The following is a 25,937-nucleotide window of genomic DNA, read 5'->3' as shown; positions in this document are numbered from 1 at the left end:
TCTGTGAAAGCCACAATAATCAGCAAATGCACATTCAGAGCTTTAAAAGATGACAAAAGACATTAGAACTACTGAGGGGCATAAGTGGAGTTTAATATACTGTGTTATATGGCATTAAGATAATGTTACACCTGAAGCTAACTTCAAATACAAGAAACTGTATTACACAAGGAATAGTGTTGTGCATAGAAATACCGTACACCGTAAGATACTTTCTTCATAAAGCTATATTTTGCTTTGAAAATATAAAGGAAAAGTAGATTCCTTTTGTTACAAAAGCAGCTAATGATCAACATCCACCACAAGGTGGTGCTAATGCATAACTCATGCTGAAGAGACAAATGGAGGAGATAAAAATAAGCTTTGACATTAAGGAAATACTGCTAATATTTCTGGGGATGCTGCTTTTGGAATATTTTTTTAAATATATATACTGAGTTCTGGTCCACCCCTATTTAGGTCCAGAAGTCCATTACAGTATAAACTTGGCAGATTCAAGCCACACTGTACCTATTAAAGGCCTGTTATGAGATGAGAAATACACAGTACAGAACAGACACTGAATAGCCTGGAATGCATGTGGGAAATGGCATCCATATAAGATGCTGTTTTCTCATTCACTTTGAAATGCGATGTGTGAACCATTAACGAAAGTAGACAGGGATGGGGTTTTTTCAGACTTTGCTACAGAATACTGCTGCAGTTATATGGGCATTTGATTCACACAGAGAAAGAAAAATAACTGTATTTCAATTCTGTGATCCTCAAAACTTCTGGACTTTAAAAACGGCAAATACAAGGTTGGCTATAATCCACTAAATAGTAATTTCAAAACAACCCTGAATCCAGTTTTGCTTTGCTATCCAGTAAATGAGAAACCATGATGTATATAAAAACTTGCAAAAGGCGACATAACAAAAAATAAAAGTTATCAATGGTCGGAGAACAAGAGACAGTTCAATGTAGTCTATCCACTATAGGAATAAAACATTCAATCAGAGCAACAGCTGATAATTCCAAATACATCACTACTTTTGATTATCCACAGAGTAGATACATTTGATTGAGCATAATAAACATCAATCTGACACCCTTGAGTTTTAACATGACCACAAGGCAAAGCATGAAGACTGAAGGCATATGGTTCCAGCCTCAGAGGAATAATGTGCATCTAGACCCTGAACAATCATTTATAGGATGTGGATCTGACCCACACTTTTTCTTACTACACAATTAACAATCATTTTCAGACACCTCAGTCTAATCCATGTTACTGTAGCAGTTAATAAAAAAAGTAAGTGATTCCCCAAAAGCAACAGTGAACAATGAACAGAATAATCTAATTAGTTCTTGTGCAAAAGGGAAAAACAACAACACAAATTCAATCATTCTGGGCCAACTGTGCTCTAGTACAAATGAGGGGCATCCTAGAACTAGCTAAACCAAGACAGTGTAAAAAATTAAAGTGAAAAAAGAATACAGGTTCAGTAGCATATACACCTCTCTCTATAGACAGCTATAAAATTGAGAAAAATACTCTATCAAGGAAGAGTCCTTCCTCATTGGCACATACTGGGCTTCCTAGTCCACAACAAGTCACATGCTATTACTTTCTAGTCAGATTCTCTAAAAGTCAACTAGCTTCATAATACAGTGGACGCTCGGGTTGCGAACGTGATCCGTGCGGGATGCACATTTGCAACCCGCATTGGCACGTCTGCGAGAGCACGGGTTGCAATTCAGCGCTTCTGCACATGCATGGCCGCCAAAACCCGGAAGTAACCCATTCTGGAACTTCCGGGTTTCGGCGGTCCATAATCCAAAAAAAATCCCCGCAACCTGAAGCGTCTGTAACCCAAGGTATGACTATATGATATACAGTCAAATAAATCTTTGTTAAATTTATATCTTCTGCGTTGCAACTGCTGGCAACACTGCATAAACATGAGATGCTTGATTTGAAAAACAACTAACATGATTTACATCTGAAAGTCTTACTATAGCTCATTTCAAGGTACCACTCTATACTCACTTTTCACTGTTTCATAATGATACAAATGTTCATAAATGACCAAGAAAGATAACATACTAGTCATTTGGGGTGGGGGGGGGGGAGAATGAAGACAGACCTTTACACTCTGCCCTGGTCTTGATGCTTCTCTGCAAATGGTTGAACATTTTATATTAAGCTTATGCAAGCTTTAAGCAGCCAAGGCTCTCTTAAAGGAGGAAGTCAAGATGGGTACAGCGCACTGCTTTCAAAGGCACACTAAAGCCCTGTACCTAACGGCAGCTGGAGGCACACTGTGTTTTGTCCTGGGCACTATAAGCAGCCAAAGGGGTGATGGCATGGCAAAAAAGCAAACTGGCATGTTCTTCCTGAAGATGTACATAGTTTGAGAGTTTTGTTAAGTCTAAATAAAGTTTTCAGTTTCACTTGCAATTGACTGTTAAAGCAAAATGGCATCTTTGGCGACCCAGAACAAAAAAAGAAAGAAAGGAGTATCTGAAACAGTTTATGCATTTTATGTGCTGTATCAAAAGGTCCTGTCATCCACCCTGGCCTGTTGACACTGCAGAGGAAGGTGGTGAAGACATTCCCCACATAAGGAACTGGATACTCAGGGTCAGCTGCTCAGCTCCCATCTTGCTTTGCTGCAGGGTTGTTTGGAGGCTGGAGCTTGAAAGTGCTGAAGTAGTTCACCACTTGCTGAGGCACCTCTGCCAGGACACTCTGAGCAAGCGCTTCTTTGGGAGCCTTAGTCAAAGGAGAAACAGAGTGAACATCGGAAGTCAAGCAAAAAAAGCACACATTGTAGTCCCTGCTGATTTGGGAAGATCAACTTAAAGGCATTTCCTTGAACACACACCACACAATGTCAGCCGAAAGTTTACTTGCCCATTTGGTCCCACCATTAATCTGTATGGGGCGACACACTGGATTTTATTATTTCATTAACATTTACTATGAAACCCCTAAGCCATTTGACTGGCTCGTACCTATAAAAGCTGGGTGGCTTAATGTAATTTAGATAATCCACAAGATAGTTACCAGATCAACTTAAGATAAGAATATCCAGAGAGAATAACCGTTATGTAATGCCCATAAAAACTGCCACTAGCCAGGGCAGTTAACATGCCATAAAAATTAAGCTGCTGAGGTTGGTTAATGACTGTAATTTCTTCCAGTCTATATAGCCCTAACCTTTCCCTGAAGCAGTACTTAACCTGAACTTCTCCTTCAAGGGCATTTCAAGTTCCAAGCATGAGATACTACGAAAAACAGAGCCTGTTTATAGTAAGTGAATCCTGTTACATGCAGAGTGATAAAGGCAAACTATTAACTACCAAGTTAAAGTACAACCTACAGTGGCAGCGCATTAGAATGTAAGGGATTCCCCCCCCCTTGCCCTACGGCAGTTTGCCTAAACAAATAATGAAAAGTAAGGAACACTGATGCCCTAATTTCAGCTTTTCAGCAGGGAGTGGAAATGGAGCATAAAATGTGCAGAAAACCTATTATGAGATTTCACACACAAACAGGTCTTCAGAAAAAGGCTCTCTGGAAAGCAAAGGCATTTTTGCTTTCCAATTTTATTCTACAAATAAAATGGCTATAAGTGAAATGATATTTACACAATAGACTGTGTGTCTGAATAGGAAGAGGAAATGTCTGCCTTTTATTTCACTCTGGGGTAACTGATGAGCTTTGCCTTCCATATCATTTGACTGTAATAGGAGCCTTTCTTACATTTTAAAAAAGGAAAATATCCTTCCTTTTGGGACACAATATTCTTTTATCCATGAAATGCACTAGCCAAATGACTCAATTCTTCTGTAATAGGGTAGATTCTCAGCCACAGTTACTAAGAGTATCATGTTTAGATCAAACAATTATTCACTGAGACCAGAATTACAATCTTTCATCCTGTTTCTGTTTTTCAATTATTTTGCTCACAGGAGGGGCAACGGATACATAAAGTCCCAAGTCTTTATGCAAAGCTTGTTAGGCTGCACAGCCGGTCCTGCAACAATCTGGTTCATATGCAGGCTACATACAGCAGTTGGGTGTCTCCTAAACATCTCAATCAAATCATCAGCTGCAGGTCACAGCACATCCCAGGAGGCCCTCTGGCCTCAGGTTTCTTCACTTTCACACTGCCAGAGGAAATGGTCATTGATAAATTTCTCAGTACAGTCCCACCTAAGAAGGAACATCTAAAGCTGCCATCACACTGGTTCATGAAGCGTCTTCTTTTCCTCTCAACCAACTCACAGTCCAAGATGCTCAAGCAGAGAACTCTGTACTGGTTTATAAGTGGTAGACAATTTTCACTGGAGCACTGTCATTAAAAAAACCTCTACTTTCCCGTTCCTCATATCTCATCATGCAAAAAGCTTCAGACCCTACTTGTTTGTGTGTGTATATAAGATAATTCACATGTATTTAGACCAGCAGCAACTGGCTTTCTGGGAGATTTCCATAGCTCTTCTTGAACTGCTGTCACACAGATCTTTTGTTAACTTTGTAAGCCAAAAATGCCAAAGCTATTGCATCTCACATCAGAACTTCAAGATTTTGGCTGAATCTTCTGCTATAATCTAACAAGCATTAAGGGTGTCATTAGAAACAGTACTTACATTCTGGAACTGTCGAAATGGCACAAATTGAACGATGTCTCTAATAGCAGCTTCTCCTGAAAGAGACCTCAGAGCCCCACTGTCACTGTCAAGGAATTCCATGGCACTGAAATCAGCTCCTCCGACACCAACAATTATAATGGACATGGGAAGCTTGGCTGCGTTAACAATGGCAGATCTGGTCTCATCAAGGTCTGTTATCACCCCATCAGTGATGATCAGGAGCACGAAATATTGCTGTTGAACAATTGGATACCTTGTTAAAACTGAGAACAGAAATAAACTCCTGAAATACAGTCGCAGGTGGCACTGATATAGAGGCAGCCTTTTGTCAAAGGAAAAGGTTGGTGCAGAATGAGATTCATTCAAGGCTCAAAATCTTCATCAGGGGAAGGCCAATTCTATGGGTGTATCAACTCTCAGGAGATAATTATCTGACTCCACCAGTGCCTACAACTGAAGCTCTCTTAAAGTTGAAGCTTCTATTCCACAACAAAACATTTAATTAAGTTTCCTCCATAGGGGTCCACACATGTTAAATAGCCAAGTTTTGTGCTTTTCACCAACCCTACTTCTCACCCAGGAGTGCAAAAGTAGATTCTTCCTGCCAACACCACACCTGGCATCAGGCTCAGCAATATAGCCTCCCCTCCCTGCATGGAGGGTCCGGCCCCTCAGGGAATCCTCAGGACTTGAACCCACTAGCTCCAAAGCCACTGGTGCACCACTCCCAAACACCCCTTTTCTGGGCTTGCTGCTTGCTGCCCTCCCCACCTCCACATTAGTAGTGCTCCTCTCTCTGAGCAGATAGACACCTACATGGTATCTCTCCCACCATCAATGTCCAGGGAGCGGGGTTGGATTGCCCTCCAATAAATGATGAGTAAGAGCATGCTCATTTAAAAATTACAAAGGACTTACAGAAGCTGTTTTTTGCTGTGTAGCTGCAGCAGCAAACCTAGCCACATGATTTATTATTGGAGAAAAGTTGGTGGGCCCATACAATCTTACTTGAGGAAGACAGGCCCGGTATGCATCCACAATGCCTTGGATTCCTGGGGAAGTTAAGTAAACATTCTTCACTACATTTCAATATTAGCATCTCTTCCACAGCTTTAATGACACTCTAGCGTACTGAAGCTTCAGTAAGCATATACAGATACATAAATAAAAGGGTGTCCTTATGGAAGGATTTGTCAGATTCACAGCCCCATACTGCTGCTTATCTCAGGCATATAAGGGTAATTGGCCTAGCTAGCAGAATAGCGTATAAAACTTAAGATTCCAATAGTGTGGTGATGGGGTGGGGGGTGGGGGGTGGGATGCTCAGGTTTACAGGACAGTAATTAAGACTTGGGGGTCTTTGAGGCTAAACTGCCAGTACCTCTCTTAGAGGAGGTTCCTTTCAGATTAGTAAGTATGGCCTCAAACATAGCGGCACAGAGAGAACAGAATTACTGTACTATTAACTTCAAGTTCTTGCAGTGGGTAGTAAACACACTCTCATTTCAATTCTTTCTTCCACAAGTACTAATTAGACAGAAGGAAAACTTGGGAAGAAATTGTAACCTACCCAGGCCTCTCATTTATGTGACAATTTTAATAAATAATACCTTCCCCTATCTTCATTTTGGGTTAAGACCTGACAGCTTTGATCAGATTTATTTCTTCCAGCTGACATTTCTTTCAATTATACAATGTTAATGAACCACTGCTTATGTGCTGTGTAACTTTTTAGTTACCTGATTTTATTCTCTCTGCTTGGAATTTTTAGGCCACAAGTTGTTACTTGTGATATTGTCATTTTAGAATATTGTATTTTAGCATTTAATGATTGTGTGCCCCCTGACAGCCGTTTATAAATATAGCAAATTTAAAAAATAATGGTGCTAGTTCAAAAAGCTACAAACTGAGCTATTGTCACCTTGCTATGACCTACAATAAACCTAGAAATGCCAGGACTTTCTTTAACATCCGTAACTTAAAATTTTTCAAACTTACCACTGCAGAATGGGTTTGATGGGTTAAAGTTTAATGGAAACTCATGTGACACCTGTAAATATATGGAGGATGTTCCAATTATTTTATAGGTCCATTTCTAATTGGGCAGGTTTATTTGGTTGTTGTTTTTTTACAAAATTGTTTCACCTTACCTGGTAAGAGGGAGGAATCTGAGCTCCAAACCCAAAAGCTGGGAACATCTTATCTCTATAAAAGCAATTTAGAGCAAACCATTATAAACAAGTCACTGTTCTACATTCTTTCACAAAATAAAAGCATAAATCTCTTGCTTGCACAGCTATTAAATGCTAAAGCCACTTTCATGAACACAAAGTTCCCTCAGGGAAAATTTCCCATCCCCATCTCTCCCCAGCAGACCCCCTTTTTCCAGGAGGGATCCCCTGACCCTCTGGAAAGGCTTTCTAGGTGAGCTGAAAGACAAAACCAATTAAATCAGCCAGCTACACTGGTGATTTGTAAAACGCAACGAAACAGTACCATCAACTATCTGCAAAATAAAACACAATCCATTCAGAGCAGGATCTGTAGTACAGTGGTACCTCGGGTTAAGTACTCAATTCGTTCTGGAGGTCTGTTCTTAACCTGAAACTGTTCTTAACCTGAAGCACCACTTTAGCTAATGGGGCCTCCCGCTGCCACCGCGCCGCTGGAGCACAATTTCTGTTCTCATCCTGAAGCAAAGTTCTTAACCTGAGGTACTATTTCTGGGTTAACGGAGTCTGTAACCTGAAGCGTATGTAACCTGAAGTGTATGTAACCCGAGGTACCACTGTACAATCTTCATATATTGTACCACTGTACAATCTTCATATATTGTCCACATAATTACTCTACTGTTATACTAATTCATTAGACGCTAGAACTGAACTGCTAAGCCTAGACAAAATTTGCACTTCCCTTCACCAAGAGAATATACCTATGAGGCACATTCTGTTCTAACACATCTACATTGCTCAACAAGGTCAGGACAAAAAGAAACCAGAACTCCAGCTTTCTGGATTAGACAAGTTGGGGAGAAAAATGAGCAGATTTTTTTTGGGGGGGGGCTGATATACACACACACACACACACACATATATATATACACACACACATATATATACATATATATACACACACACACACACACACACACACACACATATATAATATCTCACAAGTTCTGAGTTATGTCACAATTCTAAATGTGTGTGCTTTAATTTTAATATACAAAAGCATATTGAGAACAAGACTAGCAGAGAAACTTACGTATCGTAGTCCTGAATGACCATCCCAACAGACCAAATGGCAGTCAGGTATTCATTCACGCCATTAGGGCTGATGTAATGAAGGGAATCTGGAGAGCGAGGATCTCCATTCGAGCCAGTAAAGTCAATGCCAACCTGTCGAAAGGTACAGACATCACTGATGTGAATATTACTTTCTGCTCAGAATTGTACTAGCACTGCTGTATTTTTAGGACCCGCCCTATTTTTCCTGATCCTAAGTTGTTTTAAATTGCATTTAATGCTGTATTTTAAACTGTTGTAACCTGCCCTGGGACCTCAGGGTGAAGGTCAGAATAATATTCATAATCTTAACAACAACGACTTTAAAAACTGGGTTGGGCAGCAAGAACCTAAGAGACATCAAGGCTGAGGAAGCATGCAATTTACTTAGTTTTAGTTTTGCTGTTGAACAAACAAAACAAGCATAGAATGGACCAAGCTGAGTGAAACATGATTATTGTGGCACAAATCTCAAATACTCATTTGACTGAATAAGTCTTCCCTCCAGCCACTCTTCTAAACCTAAAAACTACTGGGAGCACCTTCCTAGAAAATCAGGCTAACCTTTCTCACGAAGTTGTTCCAATGATAAAATAGGAATGGGGGGATGAGAGCTGTGTATGCTGTGTCCTGAGCTTTTTAAAGGATGGCAGAATTTAAAAAGCCATATTAAATAAGGATCTAGAGTTGCCCACTCCTGCTCTAGCTCCTGTGGGAATTTACAGCAACTCCTGATCCTAACCAACAGTTTTCACACAAATCAGGTATTCTTTTTTTACTTTTCTAAAGTACAGATCCTCCTTGACTGCAAGCCTCCTATACCTCAACTTCCCTCCCCCATTAGGAGGGAAGCACGAACATATTCCACACCATGCACGTTCTATATGCTTCCTCACCCACAGTGCTTAGTAGCTTTCAGGCCAATGGTTCAAATCGCAGCTAGTTCTGGTTAGGATCTTTATTATAGTCCAGTCTTTGGTTCTGGTGTGACAACCCCATACGATTATTCTCAAGTAGATTTGGTCCCCTTTCTTCTCTTAAAAGAGCTGAGCTACAGCTTACTTACAGTAAAATTCAGCTGGCACCCTCCCATGATGTAGTCAAGGAAAGTACACTCCATTATAATCTGCAAAAAAAATCAATCATCAAAGCACTCAGTGATACACTCAGGAACATAGACCTATTAGGATAAGGCAATTACTGTATTTTTCACTCTATAAGACACACCAGACCACAAGACGCACCTAGTTTTTGGAGGAGGAAAACAAGAAAAAAAATATTCTGAATCTCAGAAGCCAGAACAGCAAGAGGGATCGCTGCGCAGTGAAAGTAGCAATCCCTCTTGCTGTTCTGGCTTCTGGGATAGCTGCGCAGCCTGCATTTGCTCCATAAGACGCACACATATTTTCCCTTACTTTTTAGGAGGGAAAAAGTGAGTCTTATAGAGCAAAAAATACAGTAATTGGTTTGGTTTCAGAACACAGTGCCACCTCTACAGTCAATGCTGAGCCCTTTAGCCATCAGCATGGGTTTTCAACTTGGCGTAGGGGGGCAGAGGAGAGAGAGAGAAAAAAAGTTTTGCAATGATGGCAGAAGTGGCAATAATGTTAATGAAGAGATGGACTTAATATACAAGCTAGATGATTGAGGCAGACAACCACAGTTCAATAGAAGTCCGCTGCAGATGCAGCACCATGCATGAAAAAATCCTGACAACACAGGACATACAGTGGTGCCCCGCAAGACGAACGCCTCGCAAGACGAAAAACCCGCTAGACGAAAGGGTTTTCCGTTTTTCGATGCGCTTCGCAAGACGAATTTCCCTATGGGCTTCCTTCGCAAGACGAAAGCCCATAGGGAAATCTCCAGGACAGCGGGGAAGCGCAGCGCGTCTTCCCCACTGTCCTCGGACCTCCTCCAAAGGCTGCCGGTGGGGCGGAGAGACCTCCTCCCGCCGCCAGCCTTCGGAAGGCTCCTCCGAAGGCTGGCAGTGGGGCGGAGAGACCTTCTCCCCGCACCAGCCTTCGGATGGCTGTCCTGAAGACTTGCGGTGGGAGGAGGGTTTTCCTTCCCACCGCCAACATTCAGAATGCTGTTCTGAATGTTGGCGGTGGGGAGGAAAAACCCTCCTCCCACCGCAAGCCCTGGGAACAGAGGAGAAGCGCTGCGCGCCTTCCCCTCTGTTCCCGGACCTGTCCTGAAGGCTTGCGGTGGGAGGAGGGCTTTCCTCCACACCGCCAACATTCAGAATGCTGTTCTGAATGTTGGCGGTGGGGAGGAAAAACCCTCCTCCCACCGCAAGCCCCGGGAACAGAGGAGAAGCGCTGCGCGCCTTACCCTCTGTTCCCGTACCTGTCCTGAAGGCTTGCGGTGGGGAGAAAAGCCCTTCTCCGCACCGCCAGCCTGGCAAGCGGTCTCCATAGGAACGCATTAATTGATTTTCAATGCATTCCTATGGGAAACCGTGCTTCGCAAGACGAAAAACTCGCAAGAAGAAAAAACTTGCGGAACGAATTAATTTCGTCTTGCGAGGCACCACTATAATGGTCTGTCCACCTGCCCAGTCAGGTTGTGTTTCCATATACTTCTAGATCATGATTCAGTGCTGTGCAGATGAACTTCAATGCGTCTGAATTAAGCACTGAGAAAACAAACTCCCCACTCTCATCTTCTCCTACTGCATGGCCAAGACCAGTTGTGCAGAGCTTAGTTTTGCTTTTAAAGAATCTTGTTTTAGCATTACAGAGTGTGTATACTCACACATACAGTGAACTCAGAGCTTGTATTTCTTGACAGAGTGAAGAGGGAGGGAATAGGTGGGCATATGATACTGGCCCAGGGCTGAGCACACTAAAGGAAGTGGCTGTGTGCTTTTGCATGAGCATGCTGAGAAACAAATCTCAAGTGGTTTCATTAAAAAAAATATATACACAGCTCTTCCTCTAAATGATACCACAGTTGTTCACAATACAAAACACAATGCAATAAAAGTATCTGTTCCTATGTTGTGCAGGGATCAATAAGACCTATTATTTGTACTACAGTGTACCTCCTGTTACTAACAGGATCCGTTCCGGAGGCCTGGCTGTATCCTGAAGATTTAATAACCGGAGGACTGCTTCGGCTCATGTGCGAGCGACAAACCCACTTCCGGGGTTGCCACGTTCGCAACCCGAAGATTACGTTACCCGAAGGTAATGTAACCCGAGGGTCCACTGTACTATGCATCAACTTTTGGCTATTTAAAGTACTTCTATGATTGTAGATTTGTTAAAAATAAAAAGAGCATTGGCAAGCAGTACTAGTTTATTATATTTAGTATTTAGAAGTTTAACACCCTTGCCCTGACTCATGGAACAGTCCAGAGACATATTTTAAGTACAGTTAGCTGTCTAAATCCCAGTGGATATCTACAGATGCCTCATTTTCTCAAGACTGCAGCCTATGCCTTTCTGCTGAGATGATACAATGTTAAATGTGATTATTACTGCTGTAAACTTAATAATTGAATGAGAAAACATTTGATGCTGACCTCACAATGTTTAACGCTCACGATGCCTGAATTTCTGTAGCTTTTCTTCTTTTGCCTCTTCTTCTCATTGATGCATTCAAATTCAGCCTACAAAACAGCAGCAGGGCAAAAATTGCACATATTAAGACTGATATCCTAAGCATAATTAGTTCAAAGTTTACAGAACTCGAAGTAGTCTGGGACCCTTTAGCAATATTACATTCTGCCACTTCTAGATTTGGTCTATTTGCAGCAAGGAATGGCTTAGTGTTATGAAAAAATAGCTTGTGAGCTCCCCACACTCTCTCTAGCACAACTGCAAGGAAGTAAGCAGAAGCTTTTTGTCTACCAGTCAGTTTGATGCTGTGCATGTTTATTCTTAAGTATGCTTTAGGAGTGGGGTGCAGGTGGCACTGTGGTGTAAACCACAGAGCCTCTTGGGCTTGCCGATCAGAAGGTCTACGGTTCGTACCCCCACGATGGGGTGAGCTCCCGTTGCTCAGTCCCAGCTCCTGCCAACCTAGCAGTTCGAAAGCATGCTAGTGCAAGTAGATAAATAGGTACTGCTCTGGCAGGAAGATGAACGCCATTGCTGTGTGCTGCTCTGGTTTAGCCAGAAGCAGCTTAGTCATGCTGGCCATAGGACCTGGAAAAACTGTTTGAGGACAAATGCCGGCTCCCTCGGCCTGTAAAGCGAAATGAGCGCTGCAGCCCCAGAGTCGTCTGTGACTGGACTTAACTGTCAGGGGTCCTTTACCTTTACCTTTTTTATGCTTTAGGAAAACAAGTCAACTTCAAAACATAGCTGATCTATAGTCTGTTCAGGTTCAGACATTAATAACAACTATGTGGTTAGTTCAAAACAAACCAAAACTTGTGTTTCCTTCCCTAAAGCTGTGCTAAAAGAGAGGGGAAGGGAGCTGTGCATATATTACTAAATACCAAACCCAATCAGTATGTCAGCAAGACAAGTTAGCGTAGAGAAATCTACGGGCTTATAATTCTTCAGAAACACAAGAAAAAGTTAGTCAGAAGACAACACACCCTGGGAGAGTTTGCTCATCATAAGAAACAATGGTAACTGCAGTTTAGCATCACATTTGTTTTTTAAAAAAACATAAGCACAGAGCATATGTATTAGTAGTAGAAACCTTAGATAATTCTTCATTTTGTACAGGACAGGGCTATCTGCCAAATCCTCAAAGCACTTCATGTGCTCTCAGTAATTAATAATGCAGAAGATAGCCTGACCTCAGGTTATGTACACTATTAGTCTCCCATATAGACTCCTGCAATGTGGATTTGCAGTTTCCCTTAAAAGTTGTTCAGAAGCTGCAACTACTGCAGCCTGTTATCAGATACAACCATATAGGATCATGTCACTCTGATTCTGAAGGAACTACAATGAAACACTAAACCTGGAGCACAGAAACTTTATGGAACACCTTTCCTAACACCTGCCACCCTAAACCTTAAGATCAGCTGAAGAGAGTCCTTGTTCATGGTCTCACCACCTCGTGCAGCAGGTGGGACCGTGAAACCTGATGGTACAGATTGGAGTTGAGATCTAGTGTTGTTGTTTTTACAAGTTGTATGAATCTGTGTTCTATTTTATAGTATTATTATTAAAGCTGTATGTTGTGCTGTAATCCATCGAATACTCTGATCTGAAGGAAGGCCATGCATAAGGAAGGGCCTGTATAGAAAAGAAAGTGGATTGCCTAAGGCTACCAGTGAGGTAGGGAGAGAAGTAAAAGAACTTACTGGTGAATGTCGCGACGCTTCCTTCAGTTTTGATAGTGTGGTCTGAAAGGTCCCTATGAGATCATGGGACCCATCACTGTCATAATCATAGCACTCAACCTAAAAAAGAAGCAGTCTTTGTTAACCCAGTATGTTGTGGTTACAGCACTGACACCATGTAGTTTAACAGAGCAAAAGAGAAGAAATCGTGTGCTTCAGGCTTTTGCCACTTCTGAGTATCAGTCCCAAGGTAATTAGGCAGGCAAGACTAAAATCCAGCAACAGTGACCTACTGAGCCAAAACTGTAGTTTCACTGAAAATATGAAGCATGCGTAATAATTGTTTTATGGCTCCAACTTCAAATGCCACTTATGTGTACAATGTGTATTTCCCATTTATTTTAAACAATTCTAGTTACTTTTAATTATACCTCACACTGATGCTCCTTGGGCCCATTGCCACTCCTACTCAAGTATGGCAAGAGCATCACCATATTAGGTTAACACACATGCACATGCACTCTCCATCAGTGCAAACAGCATGCAAACACTGCTATGACCAAGGAGAATTTGTGGAAACAGATTTTCATGTAATGACAGCACACAGAATTAGAGTAAAGCTGAATTCAAGGGTAAGGAATAAGACCAAAAACTTATCTTTTAGTATGAGCTCTTAAGAATATTGCCAAATTTTGCATTACTATGGCTATACTTCATCTTATTAACAAGCTGATGTTTAATCCAATATACTAACAGTTGATACAGCCTTCTCAAGCTTGCTCTTGTTTTTGTGAGATATTCACATTTCCCACCCACAACAGAACTAATGAATGGCTACATGCCTGCTCCTAGTAAGAGAAGCCTTCAATAACTCACTCCAACACACACACTTCAGGGGGAAATGTAATGAGGTATCAAAGCAAGTTGTTTGTGTATTATAACTGAATACACAAACAGCCATTATAACACAGAGAAAGGCACTTGTGATGGGTAGAGCTTGAAAAATGATTTTACTTACTATAATGAAATAGCCAGTTACATAAGACACTGTGTGCATAAAGTATTAAAGCATTGTTTGATCAGTCATTATAGTATAAAATGTTTTCCCTTATTCATTACAGCAAAGTAGTTTCATTTTAAACTGTTTTCCATAAGGTTGCAAGACTCTATTTCACCTTTTACGATTTCCTCAGGAAGATGTAACATGGCAGGCCAGATTTTGATTACAATGGCACAGACCTGCATGCATATGAGGTTTTTCTGTATTCCGTTTGCACCAAAAAAGTTAAAACAGTTTATTAGAAAACTGCATTTTAGCTCAAATGAACCAGCAGGGGTTGAAATTTACTTTGCTACAGAATTAGAATACAAAACATAATCATTACATACAGAAACATACAGAAACAAACTAGCAGTGTTTTTATCATTATGAGAATAGATGGTGAACATATCAATGAAGGGGCAATCCTTTGGCTGGGGTGGGGGTGAGCTCCAAGAGGCCAGTTTCTTTTGCAGATCACCCTCTCTATGGGCATAGAGACCAAAAGCCTATGTTTGCAAGCTGACGTGGAGAAGATTGACGGCAGCAGATAAGGTGAATTAAAAGGGAGTTCTGTAGGTGGCTTGGGATCCAAAGTCTTCCTATGTCCTTGATATGCACCCAGGATGGCAAGTGGAGGGTGGGGTGGGGGTGGGGCAGGGGGCTAAGTGCATCAGCTACACTCCAGACATGCACACCTTTTACAAGACCAGCAGGGCTTGAGATCTGGGGACTCTACAGGATTGCTGTGGGGCCAGCTACTAAGTCATGATGAAATGAGCATTAATGAGCTGAAGAAAACACCCTTCATCAATGCAAGTTAAAGAAAGGAAAAGATTATCATAATAAAGGCAAAAGGGAACAAACAAGGACAAACTACAGCTTAAAGTATTATTAGGCGACTCTTGGGTTACAAGCACAGCGCTAACACTAGATTTAATGAAGCTATGAATGCTGGGTAAAACACAGCTTTAAGAATGCTTCTTAAAGCTTAGTTAAACAATTTACTTTACAGGCACCACACCCATTCTATAGAATTCTGTAGTCCAGTAAGATATTTGATCTTTAGAGAAGCATGTTAAGTGTATGCAATGTGTTTAAACAAAAAAGAAGGAAGTCCCATTTAACAGCTCAGGTATATTCTCTCCACATCACGGTATTCAAACACCCAGTAGCTGCTATTTCTGCTACTGCCAACAAACCTCTACATTTTCAGAAAAGGATCATACCGACAGCTCACTTGTAGCCCATATAACCCACAAAAATGTAATTGTAAATATTGAGGGTGAAATTCAACATGGCACTTAGGGAATCATTCTATCAGCGCAAGTATTTCTGCTTGCCTGACAGAATGGTTTTCCCTCTCCTCTCCCTGCATCCTGTTCTGGGGGTTTTTCCTGACCCTCCAGAGCAGATTTGGGAGAGGCCCAGAGGAACAGGGAGAGAAGAGAGGGTGGGGAAGGCCCTGTTGTTCTATCAGAAGTCCTTGGGCTATCTTCCACTAGAGGGACTGGGTAGATGAATCCGGCCCTGAACAGATTTTTAAAAATTAGTTTTTGAGTCTGTTCACATGACATGCTAAGCCAAATGTTGACTTAGCAAGAATACTCATAGCTGCTCTGCTCCTCTCCAAACTTTTTTGCTGCGACTGAGCTAAGGCAAGCTTAGACTTGGCATGTTATCTGAACCAGGACTTAAGTTTAAGCAGTCTCCTCACTAACCATGGACTGTAGCCAAGAATAAACAATGTTTGGGCTTAATATGGCATGTGAACCAGGCTCACATTTAGTTTTAAATTCTCATTCTACTTCCTCATCCTTTATACATTACCTTGATCGTTTTATCCATATCTCCATAACACAAAGAGTTGAGAGAGATTTTAAATGGCCTCCATACGGGATTCAAGTTATTTTTAATAACCTAAATAAATACAAAATAATAATGGTTAAAACATTATTGAGGTTGTGGGGTTTTTGCATTAACCATCTTTTTATAACTTTCGCTGTTCCAACAACTATCGCTAATCCTATCCTTGGAGCTTCCCATACATATCACAGTAGGATAGGATGCTGCCTGATACAGTAGCTTTCAAATTTCTTTCTGAAAGTGCTATAGTTATAGAAACCAGTAGTACCTCACAAAAACAGAACTAAGAGTATTAAAATAGGCAATGAGTCAAATCAGCCCACTTCATAAAAGAACAAGAACCACCTTACTTCTGTTCTGTGCACCATCACCCAGTTTCCTTCCGAAGTCTGCTTGTGGAACTCCAAATAAGGGTCAGATTTTCCAAAGAAATCCTGCAATTAAAACATAGGCTATTGCTTCAAAATTGTCTTTAGAGGATGGGGTTGTTGTTGTTTTTTTGCAAACGTCAGGCTGCAGAGCAGAAAGAAGAAAAGCAGGGCTAATTCCATTGGTTTTATAGATAGTGCACCTGCCCCTGGCCCTGCCTTCAACTGCCACCTAACAGAAACCATTCCATTATGCTAACTGAATTGCTGCCATCCTGGCTGGTCATTATAAGAACAGTAACTTTAAGAACTCATGCCTCAACTTCTTTTTTCTTTCTCCCTTTTTCCTCATGTGTCATGACTTTTAGATTGTAAAACTGAGAGCCTGGACTATTTTATTACTGATATTCATAAGCTGCTTTGGAGTTTTTTCAGCTAAATAATGGGGTGAAAGTCCTTTAAATAAACTTTACACTACATTACTTCCTGTTCAAAACAGACACCACCTATATGCCAAGTACAAACATGCAGTTCACTTCCTCTTTTCCACCAGCACTGCACATACATGCATGGTTGCATTCAGATTATTAATCCTTCCTTGGGAAATTCAGTGAATGCAAGCCTCTGCAACTCCAGTCAGAACAATGGTAGTGGTTAAGTATTTCTGTAGAAGTTCTCTCTCTCTCTACCCCTCTCTTTCTCTAACAACAATAGCCATAATCACCAGAAATGGCAACAAGGAGAGAAGTAAAAGCATTAAGTAATACAAGTCAGAAAATATAAGCATGGAAGAGCAAAATGAAGCCACATATAGCAAAGCAGTGTGTATGGTGTATCAACTACATTAACTGCACAAATACTTTGGTTACATTTTTTCAGGTGTCGAGTGCTGCAAACTATTTGTTCGATGTAAAAAAACTACGAAACACACAGATTAGAAATTTGTGGCTTCATCTTGCTAGCATACTACCAAAGATCAGAAAACTCAGCAATTTATGACAAAGCAGACTAAATGCAAAGTTGTTTATTTAAATATCAAAGGGAACCACATAAAATGCAAATGCTTCATCCCCAAATCTTAAAGTATATTTCAGTTTTTATGAAGTTCAAGCCAGATACCACAGCACAACAGCACAAACTGAAATCCCCTCTTTGGGTTGGTTCACATGCAGAGCTGAATCATGATGTAGCATGTATGTGTGCTCCTTCTTCCCTTCCTCACTCTATTTTAATTCTGTTTGCATGGAAACCACAGTTTGCCCTGACTTGTGAACCAGCAGGTTACAGTTTCCACAAGCCAACTAAAACCAAGCCTACAAAGCTAGTTGCATCCACATAGCTTGCCAGTTTAAGCTGCAGTGGTTTTCACAAAACAGAGCACATAAGGGAAACACTGGGTTCATTTGTTCAACAGATTAAACTTTTTAAGTTATTCCGTGTCACTACAAAATTGCCCTGTTCATATGTATCCAACTCAACAGAAATCCAAAGGTCATCTTTTAATATTTTCATACATTTCTCATGTGTTCCAGCATAAAACTAAAAAGTTCTTCCTTAGCTGTGAATTAAAGAAACACACACTTTGAGCACAATCCTATGTTTGTCTGTTTACAAGTTAATCCCACCGGGCAACATCCAACATCCCTTTCCTTTCTCTTGCAGCCCCCGCCCCTCGATCTACTCTCCAGGGTCATGAAACCATCCAGAGCAGGTTTTGGGGGATGCTCAGGGGTTGCAGGAAAAAGGAGAGAAACAGCAAATCTTGTTGCACAAACAAGTCAATTCCATTTGGTAGGAGGACAAAGTTGGATTTTGCCCATTGCTCAATATGATTTAACCCCAGATAAACGTGTATAGAATTGCAACCTTGAAGTACCTTGTTGTCCAGTTTCCTTGCTTCAACTTCAAACATGACTACCCGATTATCCTTTACTTCTTCAGCAGTAATCTAAGTAAGCACACAAGGACAACATTCACCATGATAAGATACTGCATTCTAAAGTATGTAATAGAATTCTTCTATGGGCAGTAGAATGAAACGTATGACAAATGGAGTGTAGTAAAATTTGAAGTAACATTTATATTTCTATTATTTTTTTATTATTTTCAAAAGCAGTAACAACATGTTCACAGCTATAAAAAAGAATACAGTTTTATAGTAATAAGAAGATGCTCCTTCCTTCCATTTTAGAACATTAAAGGGTTGGCCACAACAGACTCATAATGCATGAACACCCTGCTTTTAAAAATTTCAGTCAGTTTTCAATTTCTCCAGCTGGCATGTGAGGCTGCTATTTGAGATACAAAATCTGAAAGATGCAGAACTAGGCATGCAATTGGTTTTTAAATTAAAACTAGCCCCTGCCTTCTGGTAATGAAATTTAAAATGAAAAATGTAGAAAAAAACCCTAAAACAATTAAAACAGGTCTTAATTAATTCACTTATTTCCTAGAAAGTACATAGGATCCCAACCTGCATCTCATTAATTTCCACAGAATTTCAGCACGCTTAAATTTAAAGGTAAAGGTAAAGGTAAAGGTACCCCTGCCCGTACGGGCCAGTCATGTCCGACTCTAGGGTTGTGCGCCCATCTCACTTAAGAGGCCGGGGGCCAGCGCTGTCCGGAGACACTTCCGGGTCACGTGGCCAGCGTGACGAAGCTGCTCTGGCGAGCCAGCACCAGCGCAGCACACGGAAACACCGTTTACCTTCCCGCTATAAAGCGGTACCTATTTATCTACTTGCACTTGGGGGTGCTTTCGAACTGCTAGGTGGGCAGGAGCCGGGACCGAACGACGGGAGCTCACCCCACCGCGGGGATTCGAACCGCCGACCATGCGATCGGCAGGTCCTAGACACTGAGGTTTTACCTACAGTGCCACCCATGTCCCTAAGGCGCTTAAATTTAGTTTTGACTAAATTTATGTTTCCCTGGGTCATCAAAATCTTTGTCCACAAAGAAATACCAGAAGGGGAAAAAACCATTTGTGTTTTCATACCGTTATTTTTCCTTTTCCTGCAGGTCTGCCATTTTTCAAGAGTAGTGGCCGGGTGAGCGTTTTGCTAGAAACAATCTGTAAAAATACAGAAATATCCAGAAACTCAACAGATTAAGAATTTACCTTGTCTACAGAATTCTATAAATGGTGACTTAGTCAAAGCTGTTAGCAGATGACTAGAAAAAACAGTAACACAACAGGCCAGTTCAGATGCAATTATTTGAGTAATATGCTATGGTTTATTTAACTGAGAATTGGCATCAACCCATGCATTAATTTTTATTTTTACAAATTTTTATAAACCACAAGTTCATATAAAATATCAAAAGACATAGTATAAACTAAAAGTACAGTATTTCAATAAAATCACAAAACACATTATTAAGATCTGGTTGGTGAAGAGTCTCAGGGTTAAAAAGGGTTAAGAAGGAATTCACAGGGCAGGGCATGTCAAGCTAAAGGTTTAGCCCCTGGTAAAGGCCAGCTGAATGGAAGGGAACTACCAAAGGTGCCCCATCAACAGATCTCAGCAATCAAGGCAGAGCATAAGGAAACAGGGTTTATTTTTAACAAAACATTGTTTCCTGCTTTTGCGTATGTAATAATTTTATACATATGGACTCTTAAGATACTTCCAGCCCAAATTGCTCACACAGTCACCCCTTTGTTACTTCTTGTTACTTCTATCATGGTTTGTTTAAACCAGTTTTACCAGTTACATAGTAACTAGAAAACGGAGGATTAATCTTGGTTAAGTAGCCAGAATCTGACTGGTTTCCCAATTTACCTGCAATAGGAAACTGGTTTACACAAATCTGATTTAATGTTCAGGGAATCAGTTTATCCATAGGAATAAGGCAACAAGGAATGATAAACCACAGAGATTAGTTCTTGTGACAATAGCATTCAACATAACATTAGATAAACTGCCTATAAAAGGAAGGCAATTTACTACGTCAATTCTTATTGAAAAGCAGAACTTACAAAATGAGAACCTGCAACATGCTATTGTTCCCGCTTTGACTACTGCAATGCACTCTACGTGGGGCTACCTTTGAAGGTGACTCGGAAACTACAACTAATCCAGAATGCGGCAGCTAGACTGGTGACTGGGGGCGGCCGCCGAGACCATATAACACCGATCTTGAAAGACCTACATTGGCTCCCAGTACGTTTCCGAGCACAATTCAAAGTGTTGGTGCTGACCTTTAAAGCCCTAAATGGCCTCGGTCCAGTATACCTGAAGGAGCGTCTCCACCCCCATCGTTCTGCCCGGACGCTGAGGTCCAGCGCTGAGGGCCTTCTGGCGGTTCCCTCATTGCGAGAAGCAAAGCTACAGGGAACCAGGCAGAGGGCCTTCTCGATAGTGGCGCCCGCCCTGTGGAACGCCCTTCCAGCAGACGTCAAAGCGATAAACGACTACCTGACATTCAGAAAACATCAGGGAAGTTTTTAACGTGTGATATTTTACTGTATTTTTGGTTTTTATGGAAGCCGCCCAGAGTGGCTGGGGAGGCCCAGCCAGATGGGCGGGGTATAAATAATAAATTATTATTATTATTATTATTATTATTATTATTATTATTATTGACCTTTTCTTGGTTTTGCTGGGTGAAGGAACAATACCAGCATGAATGATGTTTCAGGTCAAATGACATTTCTCAGGACAGAATCAAATGAACTGTAAATAAAGCAACCAATAAAACTCTCTGAAAGTGAGAGAAAGTGAGAGAATTCCATGAGTTATTTACACCTACCTGCCCCAGTGTGCATTCAAATTCTCCTAAGAAGTCATCATCACTCAGATCAACAGTTGTATTGTCAATGTCAAAAATCCCAAATTTGAGTTTCTGCACCAGCTCAAAATAGTAATCAATTAGGAATCTCTTGGAAAACCTGGGGTCCAAACAGTTCTTGATTCTTTCTGTGCGATCAACCTGCGTATAAGACATTGGGTGGTGATGGGGAGAGTTCATCACATGATGTTTCAAAGAAATAAAACTCACTTTTACATCCCAGAATTTGATGTTTCTAAAGACCAAATTAAAACAAAGAGCTAATAGCCAGAAAAGAAACTTTATTAGAAATATTTAATTAAGTATCAACATACTATACCTCATACCACTGTTGTCCACTTGTGTGCTGAAGCAGCACACACAAAGGGTCTGACTTGGAGCCGACATCTTTATCCAGGAGGTTGCTGCAAGAGATGGTTAGCTCCACCTTTGTTACACATTGCGCTGCCATCTGCCTCACTGGATGGGAAGCAAGCAACAAGTATACTTAACATTGGGGTCATTTTAACAGCTCACAGTCCAAATCCAACAAAGATTTAAGCACAGCCCACTGAAGCAGGATTGTGGCCCAACAGTCATTCAATAAATCATGACTATGGGTATCTTGGGTAGACATGCACCTTCCAGAGCAGAAAACAAAAAGGTTTCTCTGCTGGCAAGTCAATAGCAGAACTAAGCAGCATAAATCCCTAACCAGCAGCTTAATCATTCACAGATAAACTACCATGAAGATAAAAAACATTCATGTGCAAGATGCATTGCAGTCACTCTCACACAGCAGAAATAATAACTTGCTCAATAGGTTTACCAATCAGCTGTACATCTGCATATACACCTACCAACCAAGGAGAAAATATCATGCATTCAGTGAAATGAGCTCTAGTTTACAAAAGTTGATGCCACAGCAGTGCACTCTGCAGGTACTACTCAGAAGTATGTCCCACTGACTTCAATGTGACATTTCCAGGTAAGTGTATATACAATTGCATCAATATATTTAAGACACTTATCTTATACTGTAGACACATAAAGTTACCTGAACTCTGGTACTTTACAGCAACACTGTAGAAGAGTGATGTGATGAATCACACTTATGGGTGTAGGCCAAAAGCCTCTTTTTTAAACAGTTTGTCATTCCAAGGATTCTCAGACTTTATAATGGGCCACACTAAACCATGCATTCAAGCTCTTTTAGACATGGTAGGACTGAACTAAAGTTGAGACAAACATTTTTTGACTGCCAGGATAATGATTTTATTTTTTTTTACAAAATTTAAACAGCCCTTCAGCTTGATGGATTTCAAGGCAATCCACAACAACAACCAAAACAATGTTATAAAACATCACACTTTGTTACTAACCATAAAACTGAGAGGCAACAATAACTATAAAAGCAAGGGAGGTAGTCAGAGCAATTTAAAATGCCTGGGTAAACAGATATGCATTGACTTGGTGCCAGTAACAACCACAAAGGTGGAGGCTCCAGCCCATGAAAGTTTATACCACAATAAAGTCATTTGTCCTTAAGGTGCTCAAGATTCTTTGATGTTTCCACTGACTTGCTAGCAAATGTCAACGTGCCCCTTACCTTTACTGCGGATTTAAAGTTGAGCATGTGCTTTCAGCAAAATAGGAAATAAATAGTACAGCTTATGCTAAATGTAAAAGAGAGGAGGGGTTGACATCTTAGAAAATTGCATTTCATATCAAAGATGGCCTTTCATTCAAAATTTAATTTTTGTTGAGCTTTTTAAAAAGTTTTAAAGTAGGGACCTTGTTATCTCAGATCTTTTCTTTCTCCCTGTATAATGAAACAAGAAAGAACACATGTACTGCTCCTGCTAAAGGCTCTGTAATATTTCATTTTAGTAAATCTGCAATCTGGTGAGAAAAAACAACATCCTAGTTTATGGAACTTTAGGAAATCTTGGAAGACTTATGTGTTAAATTATCTGCAAACCCACACAATTTATTTTCTAAAGTCAAGAAGAAGTCTAGTAGGCCTGAACAACTGAATCAGAACTTGGGACTCCAGTCCATTCCAGATGCTAATGGCACCCTTATTTACAATATGAGCATAAACACAACCATGCTGAGTTGACCAGAATTCCTTTGAAGCCAACTAGATGTCTCAAGAATGCTCAGAAAACAGGACCTGGTGTATGCTAAGGTACAGTGTACTCCAAACAACACTATTATTACTTCTGCACAAGCAATTGTTTCCTAAATAAACAAATGCAGTAAACACACACACTTTTGTCTAGAAAATGGAACTACAAGAGAAAAGAGCTTACAAACCACTGTTTGAGGGCCAACAAACTAGGCACTGAAAACAGAGCCTGTGCTATGGTTTGCTGTTATGTCTGAATTCATAGACAACTGTCACACCCACAATGCTCTAGTTGTCACACGATAACTACACGCCCATCCATTTCAACTCAGTCATATGCTCAAGGTGTGAATGATTTGCTATACTGATCCTCAGGCTTCCCTGGGCATATGCTCCCCAAATGTGTAGGGAATTACACATGATAATCATATACAATTATCACTTTGTGTGGCAATTGTTTGCCACAGCTACACTGATGTGTTTCTCATAGCAGAAATGTAAAGCATATTAAGGGAAGGCACATATTACCAAAGACTTGGGGAGTTCTATTTATTATTATTATTAATTAAATGTAAATACCATCCTTCATCTGAAGCTCTCAGGGTCGTTCACAAGATAAAAATACAGGATATTTGGCCACAGCTTAACATATCTGACCTGGAAAAGACCCTGATGTTGGGAAAGATTGAAGGCACAAGGAGAAGGGGACGACAGAGGACAAGATGGTTGGACAGTGTTCTTGAAGCTACCAGCATGAGTTTGACCAAACTGCGGGAAGCAGTGGAAGACAGGAGTGCCTGGTGTGCTCTGGTCCATGGGGTCACGAAGAGTCGGACACGACTAAATGACTAAACAACAACTAACGTGTCTGACACTTAACTGTCCTTCACAATTTGCATATTTGATTGTAATTTTTTTTTAAAAAAAATTTATGCTGTATTTTAAATGTTACCCACTCTAGGACCTAAGAGTGCAGGATGGGGAATAACTCATATTATTATTTTAAATATACACGATACAGCAGGAAAGACTAGTGCAGCACCAGCAACAATACCTAAAGAGACATGGTGATCTCTGCAAAGAAAACATGAAACAGACCTCATAGCCTTCAGTTCTCCACTGCCATCCTTACCATAGGAGCCACACCCAGTGCAGAACCAATGTTCATCCGCCAAAGTTTACCCCACAGGGTACACCTTTCAGACCTCAATTTGGAGTTTCATTCTAGATATGGAACTCAAGGCAGGTATACCACCTTCAAACAAACCCTCACACTTTAACCAATCTATATATATTACACATCTATATATATTTTTAAAAAAGCAAGTCAAGGATATTCCTCTGGCTTCTTAAGAAGAGACAAAGCCAGTGCTTTTTATATATAAAAAAAGGTGCAGGCACTCACCATTAAGTTGTTACTGTGAGTGCCACACATTTAACATCTTGGGGGGGGGGTGTAAAGGTGCCGGTACTGCATACCCTTCAGTAACCCCCAAGAAAATAAACACAGGTCGAAACAAACATCAGCCTAGGGATCGCTGCTAATTTAAGTTGGAAAATCGTCTCAGCTACAGTAACACGTGTGTGTGTGTGTGTGTGTGTGTGTGTAGTATCCCTGAGCAATGCAAACATAAGTTAGATGAGATCCGACTTTCATTATATATTCTGGAAACTTTCCAGGCTTCACTGTTACCTGTTCGGTTTAAGAACTTGTGCTTCAATTAAACTTCGCCCGCCTCCCTCCCTCTCTCCTACCTTTTGAGCCCGAGAAAAAGGACCTTTTTTCTGGGGGTGGGGGTGGGATGGGGAGCAAACGGGCAGGATCCAAATGCTAGAAAACATCTTAAATGAATGGCATGACCCAAGTCCCCCCTCCCCCACCTGGGTTCCCATTTCCACCATTCCTCTCCGAGGCGCAATTCCCACAAGCACAGGCTGCTCCCTCGCTCGCTCCTTTACACACACCTCAGAGAGGCTTCCTTCCGCAGCCGCTTCCCACAAACGTCCGAAAGGGCGCAGCAGCCCCTCCCTGAGCAGCGGCTCCTCTTCTCTGCAGCGCCTGGGAAGGACCGTAATAATAATAATAATAATAATAATAATAATAATAATAATAATAATAATAGGACCGACGAAGCCCTTCCCAGATAATTGAATCTGGGGTGGTTGCTCCAACGGCCAGCCTCACCTCAGAACTTGTGTAACCCAAGGAGCTGCGGGCGAAGCGGGCCGTGCGCATGCGTCGGGCACCTCAGAGGACCCAGGGGGGAAATAGTAAATAAAACCAATCCTTCTAACCCCCGCCCCTCCCCCAGCACCACGAGAGTCACGTGAGAAGAGGCCGACGCTACCTCGTGACGTCGGCGCGGACGTAGGACGCCCCTCGCGCGCGGGAAATCCAAAACCGTAGACGACTCGCTGAAGGTCCGCCACGAGGGGGGCGGGGAACCAAGAAAACCTCAGTTTTTGGAGCAAACCCGGCTGCTCTAGGAGGCGGCCACGCGCAACTTCCGGCATGTCGAAGGCCTGGGAAAGAGAGCGCTTCCGGCGCGGAGGCGCGGGTGGGTGTAGGGGGG

General features: G+C 41.3%; 1 protein-coding gene across 4 annotated transcripts; it reads right to left on the bottom strand.

Annotated features, from left to right (window-relative positions):
- Nucleotides 1-71: 71 nt before the first annotated feature.
- CPNE3 (copine 3) lies at nucleotides 72-25,878 on the bottom strand (the record flags this gene model as incomplete). Of its 4 annotated transcripts, none has more annotated exons than XM_083623342.1 (17): nucleotides 72-2,758; nucleotides 4,642-4,878; nucleotides 5,563-5,696; nucleotides 6,643-6,694; nucleotides 6,795-6,849; nucleotides 7,912-8,045; nucleotides 8,998-9,057; nucleotides 11,464-11,550; nucleotides 13,207-13,305; nucleotides 16,055-16,144; nucleotides 16,441-16,524; nucleotides 18,335-18,406; nucleotides 19,459-19,533; nucleotides 21,216-21,395; nucleotides 21,574-21,713; nucleotides 25,330-25,423; nucleotides 25,713-25,873. In XM_083623342.1, 15 exons carry the CDS (start codon nucleotides 21,703-21,705, stop codon nucleotides 2,636-2,638), a joined length of 1,614 nt encoding a protein of 537 aa, XP_083479468.1. In that variant the 3' UTR covers nucleotides 72-2,635. The 4 variants fall into 4 exon arrangements, with proteins under 4 accessions (XP_083479468.1, XP_083479467.1, XP_083479466.1 ...); XM_083623341.1 differs by lacking the exon at nucleotides 25,713-25,873 and adding an exon at nucleotides 25,550-25,704; XM_083623340.1 differs by lacking the exon at nucleotides 25,330-25,423 and having other exon boundaries at nucleotides 25,713-25,878.
- Nucleotides 25,879-25,937: the final 59 nt, after the last annotated feature.

Source organism: Podarcis filfolensis, assembly GCF_964270895.1.
Source record: "Podarcis filfolensis genome assembly, chromosome: 7".
In the NCBI taxonomy this organism is placed as follows: domain Eukaryota; kingdom Metazoa; phylum Chordata; class Lepidosauria; order Squamata; family Lacertidae; genus Podarcis; species Podarcis filfolensis.
This window is presented reverse-complemented; position numbering and strand designations above follow the sequence as displayed.